Raw genomic sequence first — 26,318 nt, 5'->3', positions numbered from 1 at the left:
GACCCAGATTATTCTGATAGGTCCTGATTGGGCTAGTAGAGTTTGGTATTCAGATTGCCCAAGTCTGAGCATATGCCTCTTTTGGAGGACCTTCTATCTCTGCAACGGGGCATGGTCAAGGGCCCAAACCCCCACAACCTACACCGACATGTATGGAGATTGGGCGACACCAACTGAGTGGGCTCAATCGGTCCACAGAGATGGTGAATGTCATTTTTGCAGCTTGATGCACATCTCCCAAATCTATTCTAGTTGTTGGGTTAAGTTTTTTCTGGTGCGGGTGCCATCAAATTGACCTTCTCTAGGGGAAACTGGCAGATGTTTTGATATTTGTTTTATCTCTAGGGGAGGAAGGTTTTCTGGTTTGCTGGTTACAGGTTACTTCATCTTTTTGGCATTTCTATGTTTGCCTGACCGATCTTCATTATTCAATTCAACAGTTTGTGTTCATGTTACCTCTTGCGCCTTTTATTATGCCTCAATAGAATCTTCAATTGGTCTTCAAGTTTTTGATGCACATCCCCTTCAAACCTATTGTAGTAGAGTAGGATCTGCACTTATGTTGCCCCCACTTTTTTTCTGATGTATACACTGGTTTCTGGCTATAGTCTGGCTGGGTCCCTGCTAATCAGGGCCCCAGTCTCTCTGTTCTCTCTAAACGACTTGGTGTGCATATTAGATGCACTAGTGATTGGATACTGTGGTACCTTATGTGCCCCTAGTATATGGTACCGTAGGTACCTAGGGCATTGGTACTTCACAGGCCTACCAGGGGCTGAAGCATGTATTATGCCACTCCTGGGAAGCAGACTCAATCTGACACCACAGGCCTGCTACTGCAGCCTGTGTGAGGTAGTGTTAGCACGCCTCCCTGAGATATAGGTTCCTATATCTCACCATACACACACATATAAACCTATCAGCCACCCCCATGGCAGGCCCCATCAATCCTGAGGACAGGGTGCTTGGTTTACAATGTGAGGGGGTGCCTCTGCCCGAGCAGGGCCCCTCTGCAGCTACCAGAGTCTATTCTCTATGGCTGTTTGTGGATGCGGTTAAACCATATACTCTTAAGTGCATTAAAATGCTAACTTTGGAATGACTGCATCAAAACATGTCGTGTTTGGTGTCAAACAACTTGGAATCATACCTCCACATCAGTCGGGAGCATGATCCCACCTTTCTAGAGGAGACGACATGTAAAACAATAGAAATCCTATAGAGCCCTGGCATCACAAAATGGATGCCACCAGCACAGACACTGGGCTGCCCTCCTGCTGCTGACTGAAACTCGCATTGGAGGAGGCCCAACAAAAGGCATCCTGTCACAGGGAGGTGTCACCACCTTCCAGACAGGATTTAGTGTATTGGAGCTGGGTGTGTGCACTCCTAGAGTGCTTTGAAGTCCTGCACTGGGGGAGCAGTAGGCTCCTCTGTGCATATGCCAGCTCAAACCGGTTCAGGGGCTACCTGTCCCTGCTCTGGCGCGAAACTGGACAAAGGGAAGTGGGTGTAACCACCCCCTCCCCTGACCCTCCTAGAGGAGTGGTCCTAGAGCTAGTCCCTCCCCTATCTTCACTATTGCCATGTTCGGCGACTTTCATTATTGGTACAAACAGGCTGACGCCGGCCCCCATGCTACCGAATTGACCGAGGCACTCCTCAGCTTAAATTTGACCCAGCATGTTACCACTCCCACTCACATCGGGGGTCACATTCTGGATCACATCTGGACGCTGGGGGTATCACTCTCTTGCCCGATCATTTCCCCATGTGTCTGGTCAGAACACTCGTTGATTGAGACCTCCATTTCTGTGAAGGGCCTGGTTAGACTGCCGCCTTTGGAGGGTGGGGCCGCTAGGAAATGGAATGCTCTCGATCTTCCTGCCTTCCTCTCCCTTCTCGCAGAGACTCAACCCCCTTCTAGTAACAGCTTAGGGGTCGAAGTCCTGGATGCAAATATCACCGACTGGCTCACAATGGCTAGCGACCAACTTGCCCCCTTCTCTCGGTTCCCTCGCTCCCGACATAGTAAATCTCATAAATGGTTTACTTCAGCCCTGAAATTTTGACATCTTGAGCTACGTCAATCTGAGCGTAGGTGGAGACGCAATTACCTTAGTACCGATAGGGAAGCGTACGTGCTTGCACGTAAGGAATATAAAAATGCCATCACCACCACTAAGGCCGCCTTTGTCTCTAAGAGAATACTAACTGCCCCTAATAAATCCAAAGAGATATTCAAGGTTCTTGCTGAATTAACATCAGACGATAGGACACTCCCCAACCAGGCCCCTTCTGCCGAGTCATGCAATGCCCTGAACTCCTTTATCGATAAAACCTGGCAATCAAAAATTCTATCCCTTATTCTCCCTTCTCGGCTATTGCCGCAGCCCCTTCTATTAATACATCTACTCTGACTTGTTTCCCGACTCTTGACTCCGACTCTCTGGCCAAATTGGCTATGCGTGTAAAATCTGACTCTCCCAAAGATTGCTGCCCTCCCTCAGTGTTCCGTGAGATCTGTCACACTTTCCCGCACAATGTTTTATCCCTACTTAACGCCTCTCTTAGCTCCGGAATAGTTCCAAAGTCATTCAAGGAAGCTATCCTGGTGCCTTTGCTGAAAAAGCCTGGCGCGGACCCTGCGGTCCTCGCAAACTATCGGCCCATCTCCCTTCTGCCTTACCTGTCTAAAATCTTAGAGGCACATGTCACTGCTTGCCTCTCGCAATTCATTGAGGAATCCCATTTCTTGGAAATAAATCAAGCGGGCTTTAGACCAGCCCACTCGACCGAGGCTGTCATTCTCGCTGTGCTGGATGACCTCAGAAGTAATGCTGACAGAGGTCTCTCCCAGGCACTGGTCCTACTGGATTTGTCGGCAGCTTTCGACACGGTGGATCATGCCATCTTACTCCACCGTGTCGAGTCAGCTGGAATTCGTGGGCTCGCCCTGACTTGGGTCAGGTCTTTCCTTGAGGGAAGATCTCAAGCTGTCAAACTGGGCCCCTTCAGAGCTACTAGTGCCCTGTCGTTGTGCGGTGTTCCCCAAGGATCATCTCTGTCTCCCCTTCTCTTTAACTTATATCTCCAACCCCTTATCCACTCCTTGGGCAGGTGGGACGTCACCGTGTTCAATTATGCAGACGACTTACAAATTATTTTCCCCCTCACCTCCCCTGACGCCATCACCAACTTCCAGGCGGTTATGACACACATCCAGCACTGGATGAATCAAAACCAATTGAAGCTCAATCCTGGAAAAACTGAGCTCCTCCTTCCTGGGAGGAGCGTTTCCCACTGGGGTCCTCAGTTCTGGCCCTCTGAGCTCGGTCCTCCGCCCCTTCCAGCTGATTGTGTAAAGAGTCTCGGGGTCATTATTGACTCTGAGCTCAATCTCAAGGCTCAGGTGAGTGCTGTAATCTCCGTCTGTATGTTCCAGCTCTACAGAATACGGAAAGTCGCCCACCTTTTGACTCCGGAAGCCTTGCTACAGGTCATAATAGCATTGGTGATGTCCTGCCTAGACTTCTCCAATTCCCTTTACTTTGGCCTCCCAAAATCCCTGCTTTCCAGGCTACAGATTATTCAAAACCAGGCCGCAAGACTTGCCTTTAAAATCTCAAGATGGCAGTCGGCTAGACCTCTGCTCCACCAATTACACTGGCTGCCTATCAGTGAAAGAATAGCCTTTAAGGTCTGCTGCCTGGTTTTTAAAGCCCGTACCGGCTCCTCCCCGGTTTCTGTGAAGTCCTTGGTCACCCCTTACTGTCCTTCCCGTACTTTGAGGTCCTCCAATCTCCAGCTTCTGGTTATTCCTCGCTTCAGACTCTCTAGACTAGGCGGTCGCAGCTTTATCCACTTGGCACCTAAGCTGTGGAATTCCCTTCCACTCTCCCTCAAGACTGAGCCTTCTCTTCTGTCTTTTAGGAAATCTCTGAAAACCCTGCTTTTTTCACGTCCCCGCTAAGTCTCCTCTGCACAACCTTGGTAGTCTATCAGCGCCAGGAAACTCATGGTGTCAGCGCGCTTAATAAATTCCCCTTAACATTAACATAAGATAGCAAGCATTGCCCTTACAAATCAGATAACCCTGGACGACGCTCTACAAAGAAGAATCCTGGCCCTTCGACGTTCCACTACCTTTGGAAGACAGAAGAATCTCCCTTGGAGTCAAGGAGTGTCTCCCTTGCTTGGCAGGCACCAATAACCTTAATCAACGGTTGCAAACATTCCCGCTCCTGCCGGAGTCCGAAGTCCCTGCGACCCCAGAAGCGGATTTCCTGACCTCTCGATGGCCATTTTGAGTCCCCAGCGAAGCTGTGGCGTCTGGACCCCACGACTGACGAGGAACTGCAATACATGGGAACCGTGCACTATTTTCGTGTGCAAACCCTAAACAACGTTCTACGAACTTGTGCTTTGGACCATTTGTGGCCCAAGCCCCCAGCAGGTCTTGCACCAAAAATCAGCGGCCTACCCTGTCCCGAGTGACCGTGGGCTCCTGTGAAGCATTTCCTGTGGCGGCGTCTTCGCGATCACTTGCCCGTTGGCTAGTGGGTCCCCCGAAGACTTTCTCAACGACTCAAAGGGCTCTCCTGGTTGCTCCGGGCCTGCCCTCACTTACCCTCGCTGGGTGAGTCCATCAGACCTTGCTGGTCTGCACCATCGACTTTCTTCAGTCTACACGAGACTTGCATTTGGCATGGCTTGTTGGCTCCAATCCGGTTGCCGACACTGCCATCAGCTGCACACGTCGTGGGAGACTCCAAATCCAGCTGCTGGTCATCGTCGATCTCTCCTGGACCTCGTGAGCGAAGAGTCAAAACACCATCAACGACCTGAATCGATGCGACATCTGTGGTCATCCATCTTGCTGGCCACCGGTCACTGGCAAGTGACTTTGAACACTGTCCCCTCAATTTTCAGGTCTCCTCCATCTTGAATCCACCTTCGGATTCCACCGGACACTTCTTCAGACGACGCAAGCAGCAAGTTTTCTTTGGTCTCCATAGAAAACAGCGACGCGACCCGACACCTATGCACCCGGCTTCCCTGGGTGAGGTAACTCGTGCACTCCGGTGCCCAAGTGTGTGTTGGCTCTCGAAATACTTACCTTGTAAGTGGCTTGCTTGTAGTCTTCCTAGAAGTACCCTAGAACAGTAAAAATCTAACTGCGACTTGCACCATTATAACCAATAGGAAACCCGCGGCTGTGTTCACACACTGCACGCGTCTCCTGTGGGCCTGTTACTTACCTGCTAACACTGCAGTAGTGAAGCCCCAGCGATTCCCCAGGCCCTAGGCCTTGTTATTTTGCAAGTCGACATCCTTATACCACTTTCTTAGTATATGGTCTGGTACGCCCCTAGGGCTCCAGCCATATTTGTGCTTCATTTATTGTGAAACGTTGACATTTGAATGTGTACCTGGTTTCTAATCTCATAAAGATATTAGTAGAGTGTGTCTAGTAATAAATACATATATATTTGATATATATACCTGTGTGGTGTCCTTTCATTTGGTAATTCAAGAGATTATAAGGTAAAACAAGCTGCTTTACATTCCTCTGAGACTTAGCCTGAAGGCTGCTCTCCACAGCTACCACTAGGATAGCTTTCTTTAAAAGGTTGTCTTGAACCTATCTACCATAAGAGTCGAATTGGACTGGTGCAAGGTGGCCACTATAACTAGTGACCAGCATATGCCAGGCCAACTTCTCACACCTATGCATAGTTCCTCACTAATATTGCTGACCATCAGGACCGTATTTCTCATTGCAATTACTTCTGTGTGACACTTCTGTGAGCAGCAGGTGCTGTCAGTGCAACCTCCATATAGCACCTCTATTCAGACAAATTGATGCTGTGATCTTGACCCTATTTTCTTCGTCATGGGACAGTCCTTCATTCTACCTGCCTTCTTCGTCCCTCTTCACCCCTCGAAGGAGAGGCTTAACAATCTGGCTCAGTAGAGGGCTTAGCTTGTACATTGACTACACGAAGGAGAACGGGGTAGATGATCAGCTTTGTTTAGGCTTTGCTGTGGCCAAAAAGAGGAATGCTTTCGAAAAGCGAAGCTTGTCCGAGTAGATGGCCCTGTATGTTAAAACGTTCTATACTCTGGCTAAAAAGGAGCTTCATTATGGCCTTCTGGCTCACTTCTCCAAATGTAAGGCTGCCACTATGGTGTTGGTGAGAGGTTTACCTTATTGGGTATCTCTCAAGCGGTGACCTCAGTGTGCATACACACCTCAACTAAACATTACTATTCTAACAAGTCCTCAGTGAGGGCCATTTCGCCGTCTTGATCCCACATGGCTTGTGGTGTAAGTCCACGACCTAAAACCTCCACCTTTTGGGAGTCAGTGCTTCGGCGTTCATTCAAAAGGTATCTAATCTGAGGTTAGAAGTACTTTGTCTACCTTTTTCTGATGGCTACTGTAGCTGAAAATTTCTCACTACCCAGCCTCCTCTCTGTTCTGGAGATTTGGCTTTAAGGGTTCTCAAATAGTCCCATGCTAGTTTTGTGTACAGTATCACTGCAGTCTGTCACGTTTGAGCCTCTCCTGAGGGTGTAGAATAGTTTGATGGCAATCTGAGATCATGGCAGAGCGGTTGTGCAGTTCTACAGTTCTGTGTGATCACCTCCTGGGACACGCAGATGACGGTGCAACCTATTGGTGTGTCATTAGTAGATGCTTCGAATTGTTCAAGGTTCAGTCTGCCACCTGGCGGATTACTAAAAGTGAGAAATCTGCAATTATAGTATCCACCAGAAAGAGCATTACCAAATGTAAAGTAGCTTGTTCTTTGTGTGTATGACCCTAGTTTCGCATGAGAACTGATTTGATTTTAAAGTGGAAACAAAATAAGCATGGTTACTCTAGTTAGTCTGTACCATGTTTATAACATGGAATTTGTTCTTTTGCACGGCAGTAGTAATTGAAAAGGTGTCTATTAGTTTGCATTTTCCAATCAATTTTGCAATTCCTCACCACCAATAAATTAATACATGACTGAAGATTTTTATTATTGTGTGACTTAGCACCTAGCGTATAATGCTGGCTATGTGGAATTCTGATACTGGCTGTTCGGTAGTAGATGGTAGATTTGTGCTCGGATATGATGGTGGGTGTTTGGCATGATGGCTGGTCAAATATATTGCATTGCGTTGCATTGTCTGTATAGGGCTTTATACCCCTTGCTCAGTTGCAAAGTACTGCGATCTTCTTTGAGTCCCTCGGCTCCCTCTTGAAATGCATGGTTGAAAAGGGTGTTTGTCCTTTGGCACTTGTGGGAGGTATTGAATGATGTATTTAAAGGTGTGGCATTTGCTGTATGCATTGGGTGGCGGCGTCCTGACCCTTAAGTGTGAAGTTTTGGAGAGCATGAGAGAATACAGTCCCACATGTGGATGTAAACGGCGCTGTTTTCAATTTCGAATACATTGCGGATACAACTGCCAGTTGCCTCTGTTCGCAGTTTCCATCAGGGTGCAGGGGCATGTGGGATGTGCCCCACTAATTCAAAGGCATTCATCGTGATCCAAAGACAAGCGGTGCAGGGCCTCTTTCCCCCTACACACACACTTTGTTTTTGTATTTATGCTGGTAGATTGTACAATAAGGTCTTCCAATCTGTGGCAGTGTTTGAGGCTTAATTCCCCCCACCCAACTCTGGGCTTGCCTTTGGTGGTGTTTTATCCAGATATTGTGAGCAAAAAATAAAAATATAGAGATTTTGTGTATGTTTAGTCTCCAACAAATCAGCCATACTCAATTCTTGAGTTTTGAAAGCAGTTTCCGCAAGATGAGTGCAGATTGGATAGATTGGAGTTCAAGTTAACCATGCACATCCAGGAAGTACATGAAGTTGATGATTCCACCTTAACTACATAGGCAAACCTGAACCTCTTTCCTATCTTCATTCATTTTGAATGTTCAGTGAACTGGTGACATCTCTGGTTTTAGTTTCGCTGCTTCCCCCAGGTTTCCTCCTGATCCTTTGTCCAACATTTACATTTGTTGATCAGCTCAGCTGATCGAGTTTCGTCATCCCAGGTTCAAATGAATGTACATGTTCTAAAAAGCCTTCAATAGCTTGAGATCATCCCAAGAAAATACTCTTAATGCAATGTCACTTTATCAGATCGTACTTCTGAGTGTAACTGATTATAGAAAAACATAGATTGGCTAGTGCCAGATCCATCTTCTCTCGTCAAAAAAGTAACTTTTTCTTCTACTCATTGCTCGGATCTTCGTTATTCCACAAGTTGTTGCTGTGGTTGAAAATTCAACTTTTCTTGCCTTGCAAAATTCTTCAACTTCTAAAGCAAATTATGAACCTGACACGATCCCTGTAATAGCCTAGTTAAATGAATATATGTAATTTCATTTTCTCTCTCATAAAAAGCATATCGACTCAGCTGACCAGATTAGCGTCCTACTCACTTGTTTTATTCCAATTTGCCAAATACTTACAAAAGAAAAACATAGATGGTTCTTGGAAATGTTCCCAAGCTTCCAACCAACATAACCCTCCTCCTGCCTTGAGATCGACAGCTATATGCTGCATGAGGGCCTTCTGAAGCCTTTGTGAAATGAATTCATTTTTTTCTAGTCACCAGATGCATTGCAATTTTAGATTACAGCAACAAATCCACGTTTTTAAATTAAAATGGTTTTATATTCACTTAAAAATACTCCCATCAGTGATGAAAATTGGAGTTTTATCCCAAAGAAATCAATTAAGGGCCGCTTGGAAAAAGAGGGAGTAAAGTACTCCACTACAAAACTTTTCTGCATCCTTGGGCTGGCTGCATGTGCTGTATTGTCTCCAAATAGCCAGACTACCTTGCAATGTGACAGTGTGCCTGCATTAGGTACATTTCACAATCATACTGACATCCATGTTGAAATTGGGATCAAATTAAGCTCTCCACTACTAGAGTTTTTGGAACTGTATATACCTAAGCTTACCCTTTGGCCTCTAACCGAACACAAAACTGGGTGCCCGCTAACACTCTTTGCTCAGTGTTACCCCTAGAGTATTTGCTACAGAAGTACAATCTGAAAAGACTTTTAATGAGCCATTTGGAGTACTAGTTTGCAAATGTTGAAACAAATGTTGAAACACCATGATTCCACCACAGGGGGCACAATTGGTCTACCTCCAGTTTTGGGACTGCTGAAAGCCAACCTGTTTCTGCATGCAGTTGCCTTAACTGCAAATTTGAAATGTATTGAATATGTAATGCCACAAAACCAACTCTCAACACACTGAAAGCATCCTACCCTTTAGATTAACTGCCGTCCATTCAGCCTCATAATCGATCAACTTCCCACGATAACCGAAAGAGAAACATTGCTCTGTTATGGATCCTACGAAGATGTGTTAATTTTTGACATATATTTTCTAACTGCCTTGATAAGTAAAAGGTGCTCTGAAGTGAGCCCTGAAGTTACGTTTCGGTGCAGTGCAGTTGTAAACACCCGAAGGCAAATTCAGAATGTTACCTCCATATTAAATACAAGGGCTGCTGCTGCTCAAGGCTGTCTTTCTGTTTGCATATTTTATATTGATATAAGTTCATAATGCAAGCAAATCCTGCTTCTGCTTGAATTTGAAGTATTCATAACAAAGGTTTTGCTATCAGTATATATTTGCTAATGCCACTTTTCATTTAATTTCTGAAGGCAACAAGTTTCTCTGCTCGCCCAGCGGTTATCTGGAGCTCCAGGATTGAGTGAAGTTCAGAACCATCTCCCTTCAGGAATCTCTCAGGTGAGTGCAGAAGAAGTGCAGTAGTGAGATGCTGTTAAGTTGTGTGAGGCCCAGAAGCAGGAAACATTGGTGAATGCAGTGAGTTACAGGTGTGAATCACTATTCAATAGTATGAAGACTTTGGCATTGGCTTCAGTGTAGAATAGTATGGTAGTGGGATACTCATGTCGATATGAGAGTCATGGGAATGGGACACTCGAGTGGAGGAGAATGAAGTGGTCTTGAAGTTGATGCTGAGCAGTTGTGGGACATTCTGAATGTGGAGGCCTAGTGCTTCCCTCATGTGAGTACAGATGTGTGACAGATACTTGTATGAGAGCCATAGAGGTTTGAAGTGTGGCATACTCTGGTCAGTGTTGATGTGTTGGATCAGTGTACTCGTAGGTAATGGGTTGCTGAGACTTAATGGGCACTCGTGTATGTTGATGTAAGGGTGTAGTAGACTGCAGTATAGAGGTGGTAGGTGATTTAGGGATAGTGGCCTTTTCAGAAGGCTTATAGATGCCTTAGGTTAATACATTTTGTGCTGCTTTCTCAATCTAAAGTGTCATATGGCATATTCAGCATTACAATGCTAAAATTAATTCAATTTTAAATACCATTCTAGGAAAGGTGCAACACAGATCCAGTACCACAGGCTCGGCCAAACCCGCCAACGTTTGCACAAGGGGTTATCAGTAAGTATGTTATACCACAGCTAATTTGATGTTATATTTTATCCAATTTTTCCATCTTGGATCAAATACTCTGTGCAAGAAAATTGGAATGCAGGTTGGCCTGTTAAGGCAATGCAGTGCTTCTCTTGGTGCGTATTGGTGTTTATCTCCTTTCTGACACCCGTTCTCGGCTTTTCTTGCTACAGATGAGGCAGACCAACGTCAGTATGAGGAGTGGTTGTATCATACCCAACAACTCCTGCAGATGCAGCTGAAAGCCCTGGAGGAACAGATTGGTGTTCACCGCAAGTCCCGAAAGGCTCTTTGTGCAAAGCAGCGTACAGCTAAGAAAGCAGGCCGTGAATTTCCGGAGGCAGAGGCTGAAAAGCTGAAACTGGTCACCGAGCAGCAGGGCAAAATTCAAAAGCAATTGGATCAGGTAGGTGATTTGGTAGTGTGATTGGGCTGCAGTCTGGATCAGGTCATAGGCTCAGCAGAATGTGTGGACTGGGTCAGATTTTCAACTAGCTTTTTGTGTGGCACTGTAAGGGCTTGGGTCAGGGACGTTATCTAGCTAGCTGTTTATAGGTATGAGATCTTGGTCAGGATGGTGGCCTAGCACGCTTGTCCTAAGGTACAAAGTATCATGGTCAGGATATTTACGGAAGATCATGTGAAGGTTTGATGGCCAAGCCATACAGTTTACCTGATAAGAAGTCTGAAGACACAAGGGCTGGCTAATGTGGGTATGAAGGGATATTAGGCTGAGCAGATATCAAACACCTGGTTTTTGTGAGAGTGCAATGAATGAATGCATCAGGTCAGTGATGTGTGTACCTCTCAAGGCCCCCAGGGACTGCAGCAACTGTTGTACCACCCTGAGTGGGACAAGATTAAACCTTTCTCCCAGTCTGCCACTGCAGACTGGAAGGGCAGTTTATAACTGCTGTCTCAACTTAGCCATTTAATGTAATGGCAAAGCCCAAACCTCCCATTTTAATGTATGTAAGTCACCCCCATGGCAGGCCTAATGAGCCCTACGGCATGTACTTTTACATTGTCGTTTTTACTGTGGAAAGGCTAGTAGCCCTATTGACCAGTGCAGAGTTGCAGGCTAGCACCCCAGCCCTGCTAACGTTCGAATCTGACTGCTAAGGTTGGTGCTGTTTGGTATCAAAAGAATCAGTGCATTAAATCTGGTTTAATAGTTAAAACTAATTTAATGTCGGCAAAATACAACTTTAGAAGTTGCCACTTTAATTGCCAAAGGTTTCCAGTGCACATTTACTGATATACACAGGGCTTATCCTGCAGACAGTGTTCTGCCCTCCTGGGGAAACTTATTAACTACTTCTAGTAAAAGACAATATAGGGCCCTACATGGGATAGAGGTGTTACTTCCCTCCTGCAGGAAGCCACAAGGGTGTTAGCCCATAAGGTAGGCTTCAAAGGAGAAGCTGCCTTAGAAGGACAAATGGGTAACACTTGGTAAAGAGGCTGCTCTATTGTTTACCCAGACAGGCTGAAACAGGAAGACAGAAGAGGAGAAGCCAGTTGTCAAACCGTTTTTCCCAGGGGCGTGTAGTCCCATGGTAGCCACATCGGAGTGTGGGCTACGGAGCTCTGAGTGTTCAGAGAGGGGTCTCGCCATTATGGATGTGGGATGAATGATTCATCCTGAGTTAGGCAGATGCTACACTTCCCAGGAAGTTGTCATCAGGAGGCAGGTAACCTGGTAGCCCATTGGCTAAGAACCACATCCTGCCCTGATGTCACTTTTTGAGCATAGGAGGGGCACCCCTGGCACCCGGACCTCAGATCTCAACCGACTTGAAAGAAGGACAGAAGGACTTCTGCCTTACTGCACCTAGGGACAAACAAAGTGAGACTGCATGGACGAAGACTGCACCTGCTGGCTTGCGTAGAGCGGGACTGTGCCTGCTGTGTCATGCTTAAGGAAAAGCCAGTCAAGCCAAAAGAACTGATTGGCCTCCTGTTTGCAGCACAGGAACACAACAGCTGAAGAATCCTACTGGGTCAAATTGATAGCCCAAAGTTTTCAAGCCAGTACCACCACCACCGCGCAGCACTGAGGACCAAGACCCAATGCACCAGAGTTTGCCGAGCCACAGGAGTGCTGTCTGAGAGTTGCTGGTACACTCAGAAGGTGAGTTATCGACACAGGAAGGATTAACCTGTGACCTAGACATCAGGCGACTGGACTTCAGCCAAACCATAGAGGATTTCTTGGGACGTTGACCCTGAAACCAGGACCCCCTCACCATCTTCGTAGACTGGAGAATTCCAGCAGGAAGACCCTCGTCAACCACTCGCATCCACAGCATCCTTGGAGCATCTTCAACATTCTTCATCCCTTGCATCAGGACCACTCAAAAGTAATCCATTGCAATGCATTTGAAGTACCTGGAACTGCTGAAAGACTGCTTCTTCTTTGATGGTAACTGTTCTTAAGGACCTTGCTGGTCCCCCTGACTAGCTCCTTGCCAGAGTCGGTCACCCCAAGTACTTCTAACCGGCCGCACTGACACCTACCTTAGTATTCCTTGAAAAACGTTTCCAGGTGTCCAGTTCGTTGACTTTGCAAAGGCTTGTTTGTAGTTGAGTGAAATTGCTTTGTTTTATTATTGCTTGGAAAATCTATAACTCTGGAACCCTCCAGTGGATCTTTAATTCTAGTGTCTAAATTATTTTAAAAATACAACATATTTTTATAAATTGGTGTCGGGGTTTCATGAGTGCAGTTTGAATGATTTACTCTTTTTCCTGTGTAAGCCTTGCTGCTCAGTGCCATAGCTACCCAGGGTTAAGATGAGGGTTTGAAAGACGAAACCTACTGGACCTAAAGGGATTGCAAAGTGTATTACGCGATGAGGGAGCACAACCACACCTTGTAATACACCCTATTTCCTCACAGTTTGGTTTTTGAAATGTAGTTTGTGTGAAGGATTGAGGGGCAAACGAGGCAGATGGACTGCTGTAGAAAGCCATTAAGTCTGAAAGTTAATATATAGCATGCTGATAATGTGCAAAACCTGGCTTTCTGTGCATGGTATGCCAGTGCTTGGGCAGGACTTTGGCATGGGTTTATAGTTCCTGCTACTAAATTCATCTATACAGGTTGATGAAAGAGATTTGTTCTGTGTTAGTCAGAAGATTTCAACCTCCTTTCCAACTTCTTATGGTTTGCATTGTAGCAGGAAAGTCTTTCAGTGGCTACAGTTAACTTCTATTTGGCTGCTTTATCTGCCTTCATGTATCTTCCCTATCTACCTTCCCTGTTTAGATAGACAATTATGTAACATTTTTTTTAAAGGTTTTCTGTTTCCACCATCTGCATTTATTGTTCCTGTGTGGGATTCAAATCTTGTATTGGCTTTCTTGATCGAATTACCATTTCAACTGATGCACAGAAGGCAATAAATAACTTCAGTACTTGGGATTAGAGAACTGTTTTTCCACATTTTACAGTTTTCTACCTGAATAAGTCCATCCTCTTTACCTGCCCATCCTTCCTAACCAAGATGTATTCTGCATTACACATTGGTTAGTCTATCACCTTTCCATTCTTCCTTCTTTCCACTTCCAAACAAAGAGGAGGAGCAACTACATAGACTGGATGGCAACCACTCAGTATCATATTACGTTGCCTTCCTGTAACGAGAAAGAGTGGATTAAAAGCATTTTTGTGTGCTTTGCTGCAGTAACTTGGTGACCAAATGCCCAGTTTAGCCCTGTCCACTGTATCAAGATTGGTTTTGCCTTAGCCTAGAACGTTCTTCCTCAGGCATTCATGCCCGTTCTGCTAAAGCCCTGGTTTCCTCCTTCGTTCTCTCCAGGGCTTTCCTGGTAGCTGACTTCCACTGGACATCTTTGTGCTTATCCTTGCATACTTTTGTCAAGCACTACTGCTTTGTGTCTCAGGGACGCAGTGACTGATACCTTTTTCCCAGCTAAGTTGAATGGCTTTCTTGATTAACCAGCACAAGTCAGTCATACCTCCTGTGGAGGCATTTCTTTAGACCTCATTCCTAAGCTGATAAATCTGCAGGAATTACTATCCATCAGAAGAAAGAAAATAAGTTACTTGTAACTGTAGTTCTCTGGTATTGGAATCTTTCATAGGTTCACATCCTTGATTCATTCCCCGTCGTTGAGACGGGAGTCCCCGGTATATTTAAAAAAAAGTAATGTCACGATAGACATAGGACTTAAAGGCCTAAGGCCTCACTATTTAGAAACATATCCAAGTCCTTCTTTAAAAAAGGACCAAACGTAGAAAACAACCTATCAGATACCACCCTGTGGAACTTCTGAGAGAAGCTCTAGTCCCTCAGATTTTTCTAAGCAAGGTGCATACAAAACGAAGTAACTGAGAGACAAAGATGAGCCTTCCCAGGGGAGGTGGGTGGGCCGCATGTGAATCTATGAACGGTTCCGATACTGGAGAACTACAGTTGGAGGTAAGCAACTTATTTATCCGATAGAGACTACTAGCCGCAGATTCCTTAACGTAGAATTATCCCCAGGCGTGGAACTGGACCCGGAAAACTTTCTTGCCCAGCATCTCTGCGCGCAGGGGGGCAGTACCTCGCGACTCCGCCCCAACGTCCTCCGCGGACGTGACGTCAGCGAGGTCCGAGGTCACATAAGCCCCACCCTGGCACGCTGACGTCAGTTTTCTTCTTTCCCGCGTGCAACGCAGATCCGGATCGTGTTCCTGGCCTGTTTCAGGCCTTATTTTTTTGCTTTCAGCATTTTCTTGAGAACAGTGTGCGAATGCCTTCGGGCTTCAAGACGTGCACGTCTTGCGAGCGCCAGATGTCGGCGACGGATCCTCACCCCATCTGTATGTGCTGTTTGGGGGAGCACCACGACTCCACGGACTGCGAGGCGTGTCGGCAAATAAAGCCGAAGTCCCGGCGGGAGCGGTGGATGAAACTCCTTTCGGCACGCATGTCCAGGTTGGCGGCCTCGCCGCGTCCGTCCCTCGCAGAAGGCTTCAAGAACCGCTGCTTCCGTCTCCGACATCGTCCCTCTTCCAGGCCGCAAGGGCATCGCTCACCTGTTGGTATATGTCGCAGTTTGTCCCCGAGGCCCGGTCTCCGGCCTGTTGGGGGCGCGGGTTCTCCGCGGGTGGTGCGGCCCCGTGCGTCGCCACCCTATTCGCCATTCCCCAGCGCAGGGGCGACCAGAGCCCAGATGGAGGCCTTTCCGGCCTCTTTGGCTCTTCCCCTTCTCTTCCTGGGATATCTGCGAACCCTTGCCGTGTGCGGGGACATCTGCGGCAGCTCCGGCACCGACCGGTTCGGCTCCAGGTTCTGAAGATGTGGTGCCGTCGGGGTGCGGCCCTTCGGACCACGGCGCCTCTGCCTCGCCGCAAACCCCTGCGGGGGTCCCTGTGGTGTCGCGGGAGGTTGCCAGGGCTCGGGCGTGTCCTCTAGTCCCCCTCGGTCCCCTGTGCAGGCGGCAGCCTTGTCCGAGGCAGAGAGGACGCCGCTCAGGCGCCGGCAGCTGCTGGCCCTGACGGCGCTGCGGGGGCCAGCTAGGGGTCGGGTCGTGTTCCCGGGCCCCCCTCGTCCCTCCACGCAGGCGGCTGCATCGTCGGAGGTAGAGTCGACGCCTTTTCAGCGCCATTCCTTAGCCGCTCCGACCCAGCCCCCGGTCTCCCGCGCCACGCGTTGTGGCGGAGGTCGTTCCGGTGTTCCTTTCGGCGCCGGTCGACGTTGACCTGATGCCGGTGGCGGTCTCTACGGCACCGTGCCTTCTCCAGAGGTTCCGCAGCTGTTTGTTTAATCTTTTCCGGAGACGGGTCGCCGCATCGTGGTTATTTTTCCCTGGCGTCTTCCAAGGACGGCTCTTCGCCGTCACCACGGTCGCATTCTTCGCCGGAGGCACCTCAGGTTCCCCATTCATCGGTCCACCCTCCCCAAGCTTGTCCTTTCCTTCTTCCGGTTGGGCTCGGGGACGGCCGCCTTAGCTTGCAGCTGTCGCCCACGGAGGAACTGCTTTCCCCGCCGCGGGGCCCTACGGAGGCGAGTGCTGCCTTCGCTCGGGCTGTTTCCACGACCGCGGGAATCTTGCGTATGGGCGGTCCAGCGGCCCATTTCCCCACAGATCATCCACTAGAGGTTCTCCATCAGGGCTCTGGTGGTTGGGAGCTGCTTCTTCCCTTCGAGGATTTGCTCCACACTTCTCTTTTGGGGGCCTTGGGGCGTTTTGCCATGGGGGACCCGATGCCCCAGCCACTTCTGCAACGCCACCGTCCTGCTCCGCATGATCCTGTCTCTATCCCTCCACCCTTCTACCAGGGGCCCAGTTTTACAGACCGCCTTTCCCTCCTTGCCATCGGTGTTGTCTCCTCCGTCACGGGGAGGCCTGCTGGTTAGATTCCTGGGGGCGCAATATCTTCGCCTCCTCCAGTGCTGCTTTGCGGGCCCTTAACACTCTTTGTGTGTTGGCTAGAGCCACGTCTTGCTTATGGGATTCGGCGGAGTCCCTTATGTCTTCCGCTTCTCAGGAGGGTGCTTGTGTTGATCTGTGGCACCATGTGTTGTGTTAGATGGCCGGGAGCTGGCGGCGTTTATTCTTCCCTCAGCTCTGGACGTTCGGAGGTGCTTGGTCGTACCATGGCTTCTTCGGTGGCCCTTCGTCGCCATGCCTGGCTACGGGATAGTGTATTCCCTGAGAACATTACAGAAATGCTGGTTGACCTTCCCTTTGATGGCGCTCTTTTGTTCCATGCCCCTGCGGATTCTGCCATTCAGAGGTTTCTTGCGGGGCTTCGCCCTCCTCCTCCTCCTCCTGTGTGTTCTGGCGGCCGGCTTGGGCCGTCCTCCGGCTCTCTTTCTCTTCTGCCGGTTCCTCCTTTTCTTCGTGGGTCAGTGTGTGTGTGTGTGTGTGTCTGTGTCTGTGTCTGTGTGTGTTCCTGGCCTGGCCTTTCCCTTGGGGTGTGTCCTGGCCCTCCCTGGCCTCTGCCTTGTCCTGGGTGCACGGTTCCGTAGTGTTGCCTATTGCTGGCGGCGCATGCAGGGCTTTTTGTTCTACTCCACCGTTGTGAACTTGGTGTTCCGTTGTGCCTCTGCCTCTGGTTCCGCTGGGGCTTTGCGCACTGGTACTTTCTTTTTCCCCATGTGCTGTTGGCGGTGGAACTGTTCTGGCCTTACCCGCTGCTTGCGGCCAAGATGTATTCAGCCCTTTTTTCTCTCTATCATGTGTTTCTTACGGTGGGCCCTGCCTCTGGTCTACCTCTTCTCACAGGGTTTGAGGTGGCCCTCCTGTTCCTTGAGGTTTTTAGAGCGATGTCTGCCCCTGCGGGGTGTTGGGCACTCTCCCTTTGTTGGGCTTAGGATATCCTGGTCTTTTTCTTCTTGTTCTTGTGCCATGTCCCCTATTGGGGCCCTGGTCTCTCCTGGTGGGGAGGCTCTCTCGCAGGCCCTCCTCCCTTCTGGGAATGGGTAGGGTATCTATTCTACGTTAAGGAATCTGCGGCTAGTAGTCTCTCTGATGTACAAATTACTTACCTTCGGTAACGCTGTATCTGGTAGAGACGATTCTAGCCGCAGATTCCTTCACGACCCGCCCTTCCTCCCCGTTCTGCGAGGACCCTCAGCTTGGTTTTCTGCGCTCGTCTCCCTCTGGGTAGCTTGTCTTCTGTGGGGGTCCTTTCGTTTTCTGTCTGTCAGGCTTTCCTCCAGCTGGTTTCTCTCCGGTGTAGGGGCCTGCTTTTCCTCATTTTCCCTTTGTTACAATTTCTGATCCCCTTGCAGCCTTCTACGCTGGGGGTTTTTTGCCTGTCCTTGGCCTCCTGCTCCTTTCAGAGGCTCTGGCCTTCCTTGATTATGTAGTCTGGGGGTGGATTGCTGTTGCTCCTCTGTTCCGGGCTTGTGGCCCTTTGCTGTGTGGTCTGTGGTTGCAGTCTCTCTCTCTCTCTGTTTCGCTTACAGCGCTTTTCACTGCTTGTGCCTCCAGCCTGGCTATCGCCTTGGCTTGCACGGTGGTTCCACGGAGGGGTGCTTTACGCTTTCCCTACTGTGGCTTTACTGATATGGCCTTCTGGTACTTTAGTGCTCACTGGTGCTATCGCCTGGCTTGCACAGTTGTTCCTCAGAGGTGGTCTGCTCTTTTCCTGCTTGGCTTTCCTGTTGTAGCCTCCTGGCACCTCGGTGCCACCTGGTGCTGTTCCTCAACTTTTGTCTCTCTCCTTTTGTTTCTTTTGTTTTTTCGCACACTGTTCCCATGCTCTCCTCAGTTTTGTTGTGATGACTCCGCGTTGTGGCGCGGAAAACTTCCATGAAGCAAACTGAAGTCAGCGCGCCGGGATGGGGCTTATGTGACCTCGCTGACGTCACGCCCAGGGAGGACGTCGGGCGGAGTCGTGAGGTACCGCCCCCCGGCGCACAGAGATGCTGGGCAAGAAAGTTTTCCGGGTCCAGTCTCGCGCCTGGGGATAATTCTACGTTAAGGTATCTGTGGCTAGAATCGTCTACCAGATACATCCTTACCGAAGGTAAGTAACTTGTACTCCTACTCCAGTTTTGGAACTTTCAAAGATTCTCATGCTTGAATCAGAGTAAATAGCAGTAATCAGCACATTTTGCCATGTATGTTGCCGTCGTCCCACAACCGTGCACTTGAGTAGTATGGATTTCCCTCTTCTTCAAATCTTTTTATAATTGGGTCTTTAACTGTTGCTTATTCAGCTTAAGAAAACTGTTTTCCTTCTCGAAGTTTTTGGTCCTTGGTAATTGTGGCTAAAACAGTTGTTGCTTGTTTACCCCCCCATCACTGAGATACATGCATTTGGCCACATGTACAAAAATCGTGGACAGAAAGCCCTGCCACACATCCCATAGTTTCCAGCACCATAGGAGCCATGTATAATTTTTGGCACACTGCCACAAGACACAGCAGTCACCATCTTTGCCCCATCCTTTGCTATTCCACCAGCCTCGTACTCGCGGCCAACCATGAAACCTGTTATGTTTTGTAAGAAAGGAATGGGAATATTTCGTTGACAGCATAACTGCACAAAGTGAGTTCCCTTCTTCGCTGACTCTGAGAAGAGAACGCCATTGTTTCCAATAATACCAACTGGATACCCAAATATTATTGCAAAACCTGTGATTAAGGTGTCACCATAAAAGGCTTTAAATTCATCAAATTTACTTCCATCCACGATCAGGGCAATTACCTCTTTGACATCAACATTTCTTTTCAAGTTATCGTCTACTATCCCATACAATTCATCTGCAGGGTACAGTGGTTCTTCGGGTTTTTCTACTGTCACATCAACTTTCTTCTGATAGTTAAAACTTCTCACAACCTTCCTTGCCAGATGAAGTGCATGGGCATCATCCAAAGCATAGTGATCTGTTACGCCGGACTTTCTGCAATGAAGATAAGCTCCTCTGCTGATACCTCCCCTCCTGTAGCAGCCTTCACCAAAGGAGGTTCTCCTAAGAAAATGGTGCACTGTTCCTTGACTATAATGCTTTCGTCCGCCATTGCAGGCACATAGGCACCGCCTGCTGTACAGGAGCCCATTACTACAGAGATCTGAAAGATCCCTTTTGACGACATACAGGCCTGGTTGTAGAATATACGGCCATATGATCTGTCAGGAAATACTTCTACTTGTCTTGGGAGATTCGCACCATCAGAATCGACAAGGTATATACACAGAAGGTGATTCTGCATAGCAATTTCTTGTGCCCAGAGATGCTTTTTGACTGTAATTGGGTAGTAGGCGCCACCTTTGACAGTTGCGTCATTTGCAACAATTAGGCATTCAACCCCTGACACACGACAAATTCCTGTGATGATGCCTCCAGTAGGGACCTCTTCATTACCATATAACTGGTAACCTACAAACTGTGGGAACTCCAGAAAAGGTGAACCGGGATCTAAGAGCCCATCAAATCGTTCTCTGGGTAACAGTTTTCCTCTTGATGTGTGCCGCTCCCGCGCCTTTCCTCCTCCCCCAATCAGATTTTTTCCGCTCTCTGAGTTCCGTTACTAGTGCTTTTATTGGTTCATAATTCTCCTTGTACTGCTCAGCGCGAGGGTCGGGCTGCGAGCCCACTGTAGCCACCTTGTCCGTGTGATACAAGCTCCGCAGAGCAGTATGGCAGCGCAGAAGGCGGAGGTGAGAGCGCACGACCAATATATATACTTTGAGATTGATATATATATATATATGTATATGTATATGTGCATATGTGTATATGTGCATATGTGTATATGTATATATGTATATGTGCATATGTATATATGTATATGTGCATATGTATGTATGTATATGTGCATATGTATATATGTGTGTGCATATGTATATATGTATGTGTGCATATGTATATATGTATGTGTGCATATGTATATATGTATGTGTGCATATGTATATATGTATGTGTGCATATGTATATATGTGTGTGCATATGTATATATGTGTGTGCATATGTATATATGTGTGTGTGCATATGTATATATGTGTGTGTGTGTATATATATATATATATTCACTGAAAAAACCATAGGTTTCACACATGTTATAGTTAGCTGTACATTTCACTCGTAAAAAAACAATGAAATTCCCCCGTTATAGTTAGTGCAGGCAACTATAACTCACGCGACCGCAATCCTCTGCTGATGCTAATACTGTATTTAGACACTTATTTGCCCATATCTTCTTCCATTAAATTTTAGCTATACATATATTACAAATATTTTTTTTTCATAAAGACACATATGTCATCAGAAGAAGATTGCGGTCGCGTGAGTTATAGTTGCCTGCACTAACTATAACGGGGGAATTTCATTGGTTTTTTACGAGTGAAATGTACAGCTAACTATAACATGTGTGAAACCTATGGTTTTTTCAGTGAATTTGCAAGGTTTTTTAAATGCTAATTCCTAACTATAACGTGTGTGAAACCTATGGTTTTTTCAGTGAATTTGTACGGTTTTTTAAATGCTAACTTACTTTACGCCATTCGTGGCGTGCGCGCCCAGTTAACGCAGTTCGTTCCGCAGTTCGTTCCGTGCGCGCACGGTGCGCTTCGCGCACTGTGCGCGCACAGTGAGCACGCGCCCACTTTACGCAGTTAGTGCCGTGCACGCACGGTGGTCACGCGGTGCGCTGCGCGCACCGTGTGCCCACGTTATGCGGGATGGGCCATGTACGCACGATGCGCTTCGCGCACCGTGCGCACATGGGGGACATATTATGCGCATCGTTGTGAAATGTATTCTTTATTATTTTCATAGGTTTGATATGCCATGCACAAATGGAGCCCTTCGGGAACCATTTGCGCACGGGGTGGGGAGAGTGGATAATTTTTTTAAAAAAATGTGACCGTACGCGTACGGTAAGCGTAATCAACGATTTTTCGAAAAATAAAAAAAAATTTTTTTGGGGCCTTGGGGGTTGTTTGGGGACCCGTATATCACTGCTGGGTGGTTATGATCTCAATATACTGCCCCTTTAGACATTTTTTGGCTTCATTTATGCTGCCCCACTCAGAGTGCGAGAGAGAAAATGGCGGCCGCCGCTTCCTGGTTTCGGCCGATTCGAATGATAACTAAGATCTAAGAGCCAATCAGAATCGCGCTCGCGCACGTCACCGTACGCGTACGGTAAGCACACCGTAAGCGCACCGTAAGCTGGCTCAGATATATATATTGATTTAAAGGCTATTTTCTCAGAATCTACTGAACAGATTTACACCAAACCTACAAAAGGCACTTCCTTGACCTGAGGACTACCTCTCTGCCAAATTTCATTTAATTCTGTTCAGCCGTTCGGGCTGTAGCTCTGTCTAAAGGTCCTATGGAAAAATGCATGGGAAAAACGCGTTTTGGGACCCCCCTTTTATCTCAGCCCCCGCTTGACGAATCCCCCCGAGACTTTCAGGGTAGGAGCGGAGCTCAACGCCCCACCTATTTTGAAAATTTCGCGAGGATTCGTCGACCGGCGCCAAAGTTATTCAAAATAGAATGTTGCGGATTTCCTATGGTAAGAGGGTCCTAACTATAACTACCTACTGGCGACCGCCAGTAGGTAATATATATATATATATACACACACACACACACACACACACACACAGTATGTAACTGTTTTGCGTATACATAATAAACACCTTAAACAGAAAAAGCAAATGTGCGTTAAAAAGGATGGTGGGAAGTAAGGGAAGGCTCACCTGCATTGAAACAGATGTCTTCGCACCGCTTGTCCCACTGCAGCATCTTTCATGACCTCAGTCCAAGCAGTAATGTGTGACGTTTTCTAGGTTTCTGCCCTACTTATGTCTGATAGGGACACCCCTGCAAACAGACCCATAGATGTAGACACGCCACTAGTAGAATGACGGCAGTGGCAGGCCTGTCTGATGGCAGAATAGGATTGCCCTAGAGATCCATCTAGAGATGCTGGTTTTCGTCCGAGAGGAACCTTTCCTAGGTGCACTATAAGCTACGAACAATTTACTGGATTTGCGGAAGGATTGGGTTCTATCCAGATAGAACTTTAGGCAGCGTTTTAAGGAATGCAAGGTACGCTCCGCTGCCGTCTGAGGATTTGGGAAAAAAGACTTTAGCGCAATTGGTTCATTAATATGAAAGTCTGGTGGAACTTCAAGAATAAACTGTTGTGTAGTTCTTATAAACCTATATAGGATCTGCTTATATGGACAACCTACACTATTGAATTGGTGTTGGGCTGATTCTAGACACCCCTACTGGGTATGTTAGCCAGTATACCAGCTAGCTCACAGTGCCACTAGAAACCCCTCTTACCAAGGAGAGAATAGTTCTTGGCAATTATCGAACATGCCAACCCTGACCCCACAAGATTGTGTAAACAGTGTACTACTTTTCGCTCAGTCACTTGTGCTCACTTCGTCTCAAAGAGATACACAGAATAAACGGAGGGGACGTATTTCAATAAGCATTTATTGAGCCAGCATCAGTCTAGTGTAAAACAGGTGTGCTGAAACAACCATTAGACCGTAACAGATATAAATGATTATAAGTACTAACAGAGTGAAAGGATGGTAGATTTTTACCATCGTGCTAAATCAATGAAAACAGGCAAGTATATAAAATACATGAAAGTAAAAATGCGTACTCCTACGATGAGACCCTAACTAGATGTATCTAAGTGTATCTAGCATGTATGTAGGTGTAAAGCCAAGAATCCCTCTAGGATAAAGTCAACCCCATTACCTTAAGTGAGAGACTGTGGGACCCCGTCTTGGTGTCGAGATGGACACCCCGCAAGGGATATCAGACCACTGCGAATTGGAGTGTCTGCGTGCAGGAACCTCAGCGTATCGCGTCAGTGTATTGGCATGGAAGTCTTTTTCTCCTCTGACTACCTCAGCAAGATATGGTGTATATATGTCCAAAGTGGTACCCCCTGAGGATATACATTGCTGTGTCATGTCGGACTAGGATGATGGAAGGAATGACCCTTATACCTAGTTATTATGCAGGAAATGGTAGGCCTGCTGTGTATCCAAGAATCCTCATGCATAATGAATGAGGTTTAAGCTTTTTGGAGAAAACCCCATGTCATCTTTGGACATTACCGCAACTAAGTAAAAGGTCAGTACTAAGAACTGTTATGCAGTGTAATGGTAGGGGAGAATATAGGTGAAAGATCTGAAAGAGACACGTTAGTGATAGATTCCTTACCTTAGAATATCCCCAGGCGTCAGACTGGATCCGGAAAGTTTTTGTCAACAGTACCCCTGCGCGTCGGTAGGCGTCGTCGTAGGGCTCCGCGTACTTCGCTGGCGTCATAGCCGCCGAGATGACGTCGTCAGAGCTACTTAGACGCGCCCACGCACGCTGACGTCCGTTCTTTCTTTTTCCGCACAGCAGCGCAGATCCAAGAGAGAGCGGTACCCCTAGTTAAAAGTTTAACTTGGTTTCTGACAACTTCTTTTGCCGTGTACTTGACTCCTGGTGCAATAGAGATGCCTGGGTTTAAGTCCTGTAGGGCATGCCGCCGAAACATGTTGGTGTCGGACCCTCACGACGTGTGTCTCTTCTGCTTGGTGCACACCCATGACCCCGAGGCGTGCCCCGAATGCCGGGCCATGGGGCCGAAAGCTTTGCGGGAGTGTTCCCAAAAGTTGTTGGAGGTCCGACAATTGGTTCCGCGCCGATCAAGGTCCCGATCCCGTGGGAGGTCAAGGGAGCGGTCGCGGAGCTATCAGCATCGCTCGTCGGAATCGGGGACAGGTAAGTCTCGGTGCCATAAAAAGTCGAAGCAGCGTTGTCGCTCTTCTACCCCTCATCGGTCGCGGGATGCGGTGGACGGGGCGGGCGGTAACTCCCCCGCGGCTACGCTGGTGCCCCTGTCGTTGCCTGCGGCCTACCCTCCCTTTCCGGGGCCGCACGCGACTTTGGACGAGGTGCAGGCCTTTATGTAGGCCTTGCGCCATATGTTTGGCCTGCGAGGATGAGCCTAGGTGGGAAGGCGATGTGGAGGGTCCAGTGGATCTGGATTTCTCTCCACACCCTGGCACTCTGTCCCACGGAGGAGGTTGGGACTTTTTCGGTGGTTTTACGTCGGGCAGCTGAGGCTCTTAACCTCGAGCTCCCTTCTGTACCTATCAGGACCAATCTCCTGACTGAGGTCCTGCAGCCGCAGTCGTCCTCTGCGGAGCCGTTACTGCCCTTCAATGAAGCGCTTACTGATGTCCTGTTGGGCACCTGGATTAAACCTAACACAGGAGTCCCTGTGCGATCCCTGCTTTCTCACACAACACCCGACGCCTGAGAGTCTGGTTGTCCAGGCTTCTGCCTCACCGAGTGCGTTCCCTTCTGCTCCTCTGGACAAGGGATCTAGGAAACTGGAGCAATTTAGGAATAAGATTTTCACATCTGCCAGCTCTGGGTTGAGGGCGGTGAATACTGCGTGCCTGCTATGCCGCTATTCCCATTCTGTGTGGGACACTGTGGCACAGGTGCTGCCTCAATGACCTGTGGAAGCACGGGCGGTTCTCTCCCAAGCCATTACCGAAGGGAGAGATGCTGCAAAATTTACTTTTCGTTGTGGGCTTGACACGGCCGATTTTCTCGGTAGGGCACTTTCCACAACTGTGGCGCTCCGTTGTTATGCCTGGCTCCGCACTACTGGCTTCTCTGGGGATGTCCAAAACACCCTGTTGGACATGCCCTTTGACGGTACGTGCCTCTTTGGTGATATGGCGGATAGCGTCCTGGAATGCTTTAAGGACTCTCGGGCAACGGCCCAGTCTTTGGGTCTCGCCAAAACGCGCATTTCCTCGGGGTCCGTTATTCGGTCCTGTCAAGGTCGGGGCGCCCAGGCGCATTCTTTTCAGACCCGCATGTCTGCGCAGCCACAGTCTCAGCGCGGACGTAGGACCCGCCGTGGTGGATCCCGGGGACAGCGGACGGGTTAGTCCACCACCTCCCCTGCCGCCGCCTCTAAACCTTCCTAGTTCGGTGTTTCAGGCCCTCCTGGCACCAGTGGGTGGCAGGATTGGCCATCACCTTCCCCACTGGTGCTCCATAACCTCGGACAGGTGGGTTCTACAAATAGTCCGCAGGGGCTGCTCCCTCCCCTTCGAATCTACCCCTCCAGCCATGCCACCTAAGTACCACCACATGTTGGGGGAACACTTGGCACTTCTTCAGCAGGAAGTTACGGCCCTCTTGGCCAAGGTCGTGGTTGTAACTCCCACTACTTATTGGTTCCGAAGGTCTGCGCCCTATCTTAGACCTCCGGAACGTCAATCGCTTCTTCCAGAAGGAGAATTTCAAGATGCTCACGCTAGCTCAGGTCTTGTCTGCTCTAGACCCGCAAGACTTGCAGGATGCTTATT

The 26,318-nt window shown here is 48.2% G+C and overlaps 1 protein-coding gene and 1 pseudogene across 7 annotated transcripts in view; one reads left to right on the top strand and one right to left on the bottom strand.

Annotated features, from left to right (window-relative positions):
• KMT2D (lysine methyltransferase 2D) overlaps positions 1–26,318 on the top strand; it is a 1,389,531-nt gene that overhangs the window by 1,066,746 nt on the left and 296,467 nt on the right. For all 7 annotated transcript variants that reach the window (XM_085600422.1, XM_085600421.1, XM_085600420.1 and 4 more), the window contains 3 exons: positions 9,701–9,788; positions 10,396–10,465; positions 10,651–10,883. In XM_085600422.1, the coding sequence (XP_085456548.1) occupies positions 9,701–9,788; positions 10,396–10,465; positions 10,651–10,883 (391 nt within the window). The remainder of the gene's footprint in view (positions 1–9,700; positions 9,789–10,395; positions 10,466–10,650; positions 10,884–26,318) is intronic.
• Positions 19,049–26,318, bottom strand: part of LOC146832935 (methylcrotonoyl-CoA carboxylase beta chain, mitochondrial-like) — a 35,428-nt pseudogene continuing 28,158 nt past the window's right edge.

This window comes from Triturus cristatus, chromosome 4_2, assembly GCF_964204655.1.
Source record: "Triturus cristatus chromosome 4_2, aTriCri1.1, whole genome shotgun sequence".
NCBI classification, from domain to species: domain Eukaryota; kingdom Metazoa; phylum Chordata; class Amphibia; order Caudata; family Salamandridae; genus Triturus; species Triturus cristatus.
This window is presented reverse-complemented; position numbering and strand designations above follow the sequence as displayed.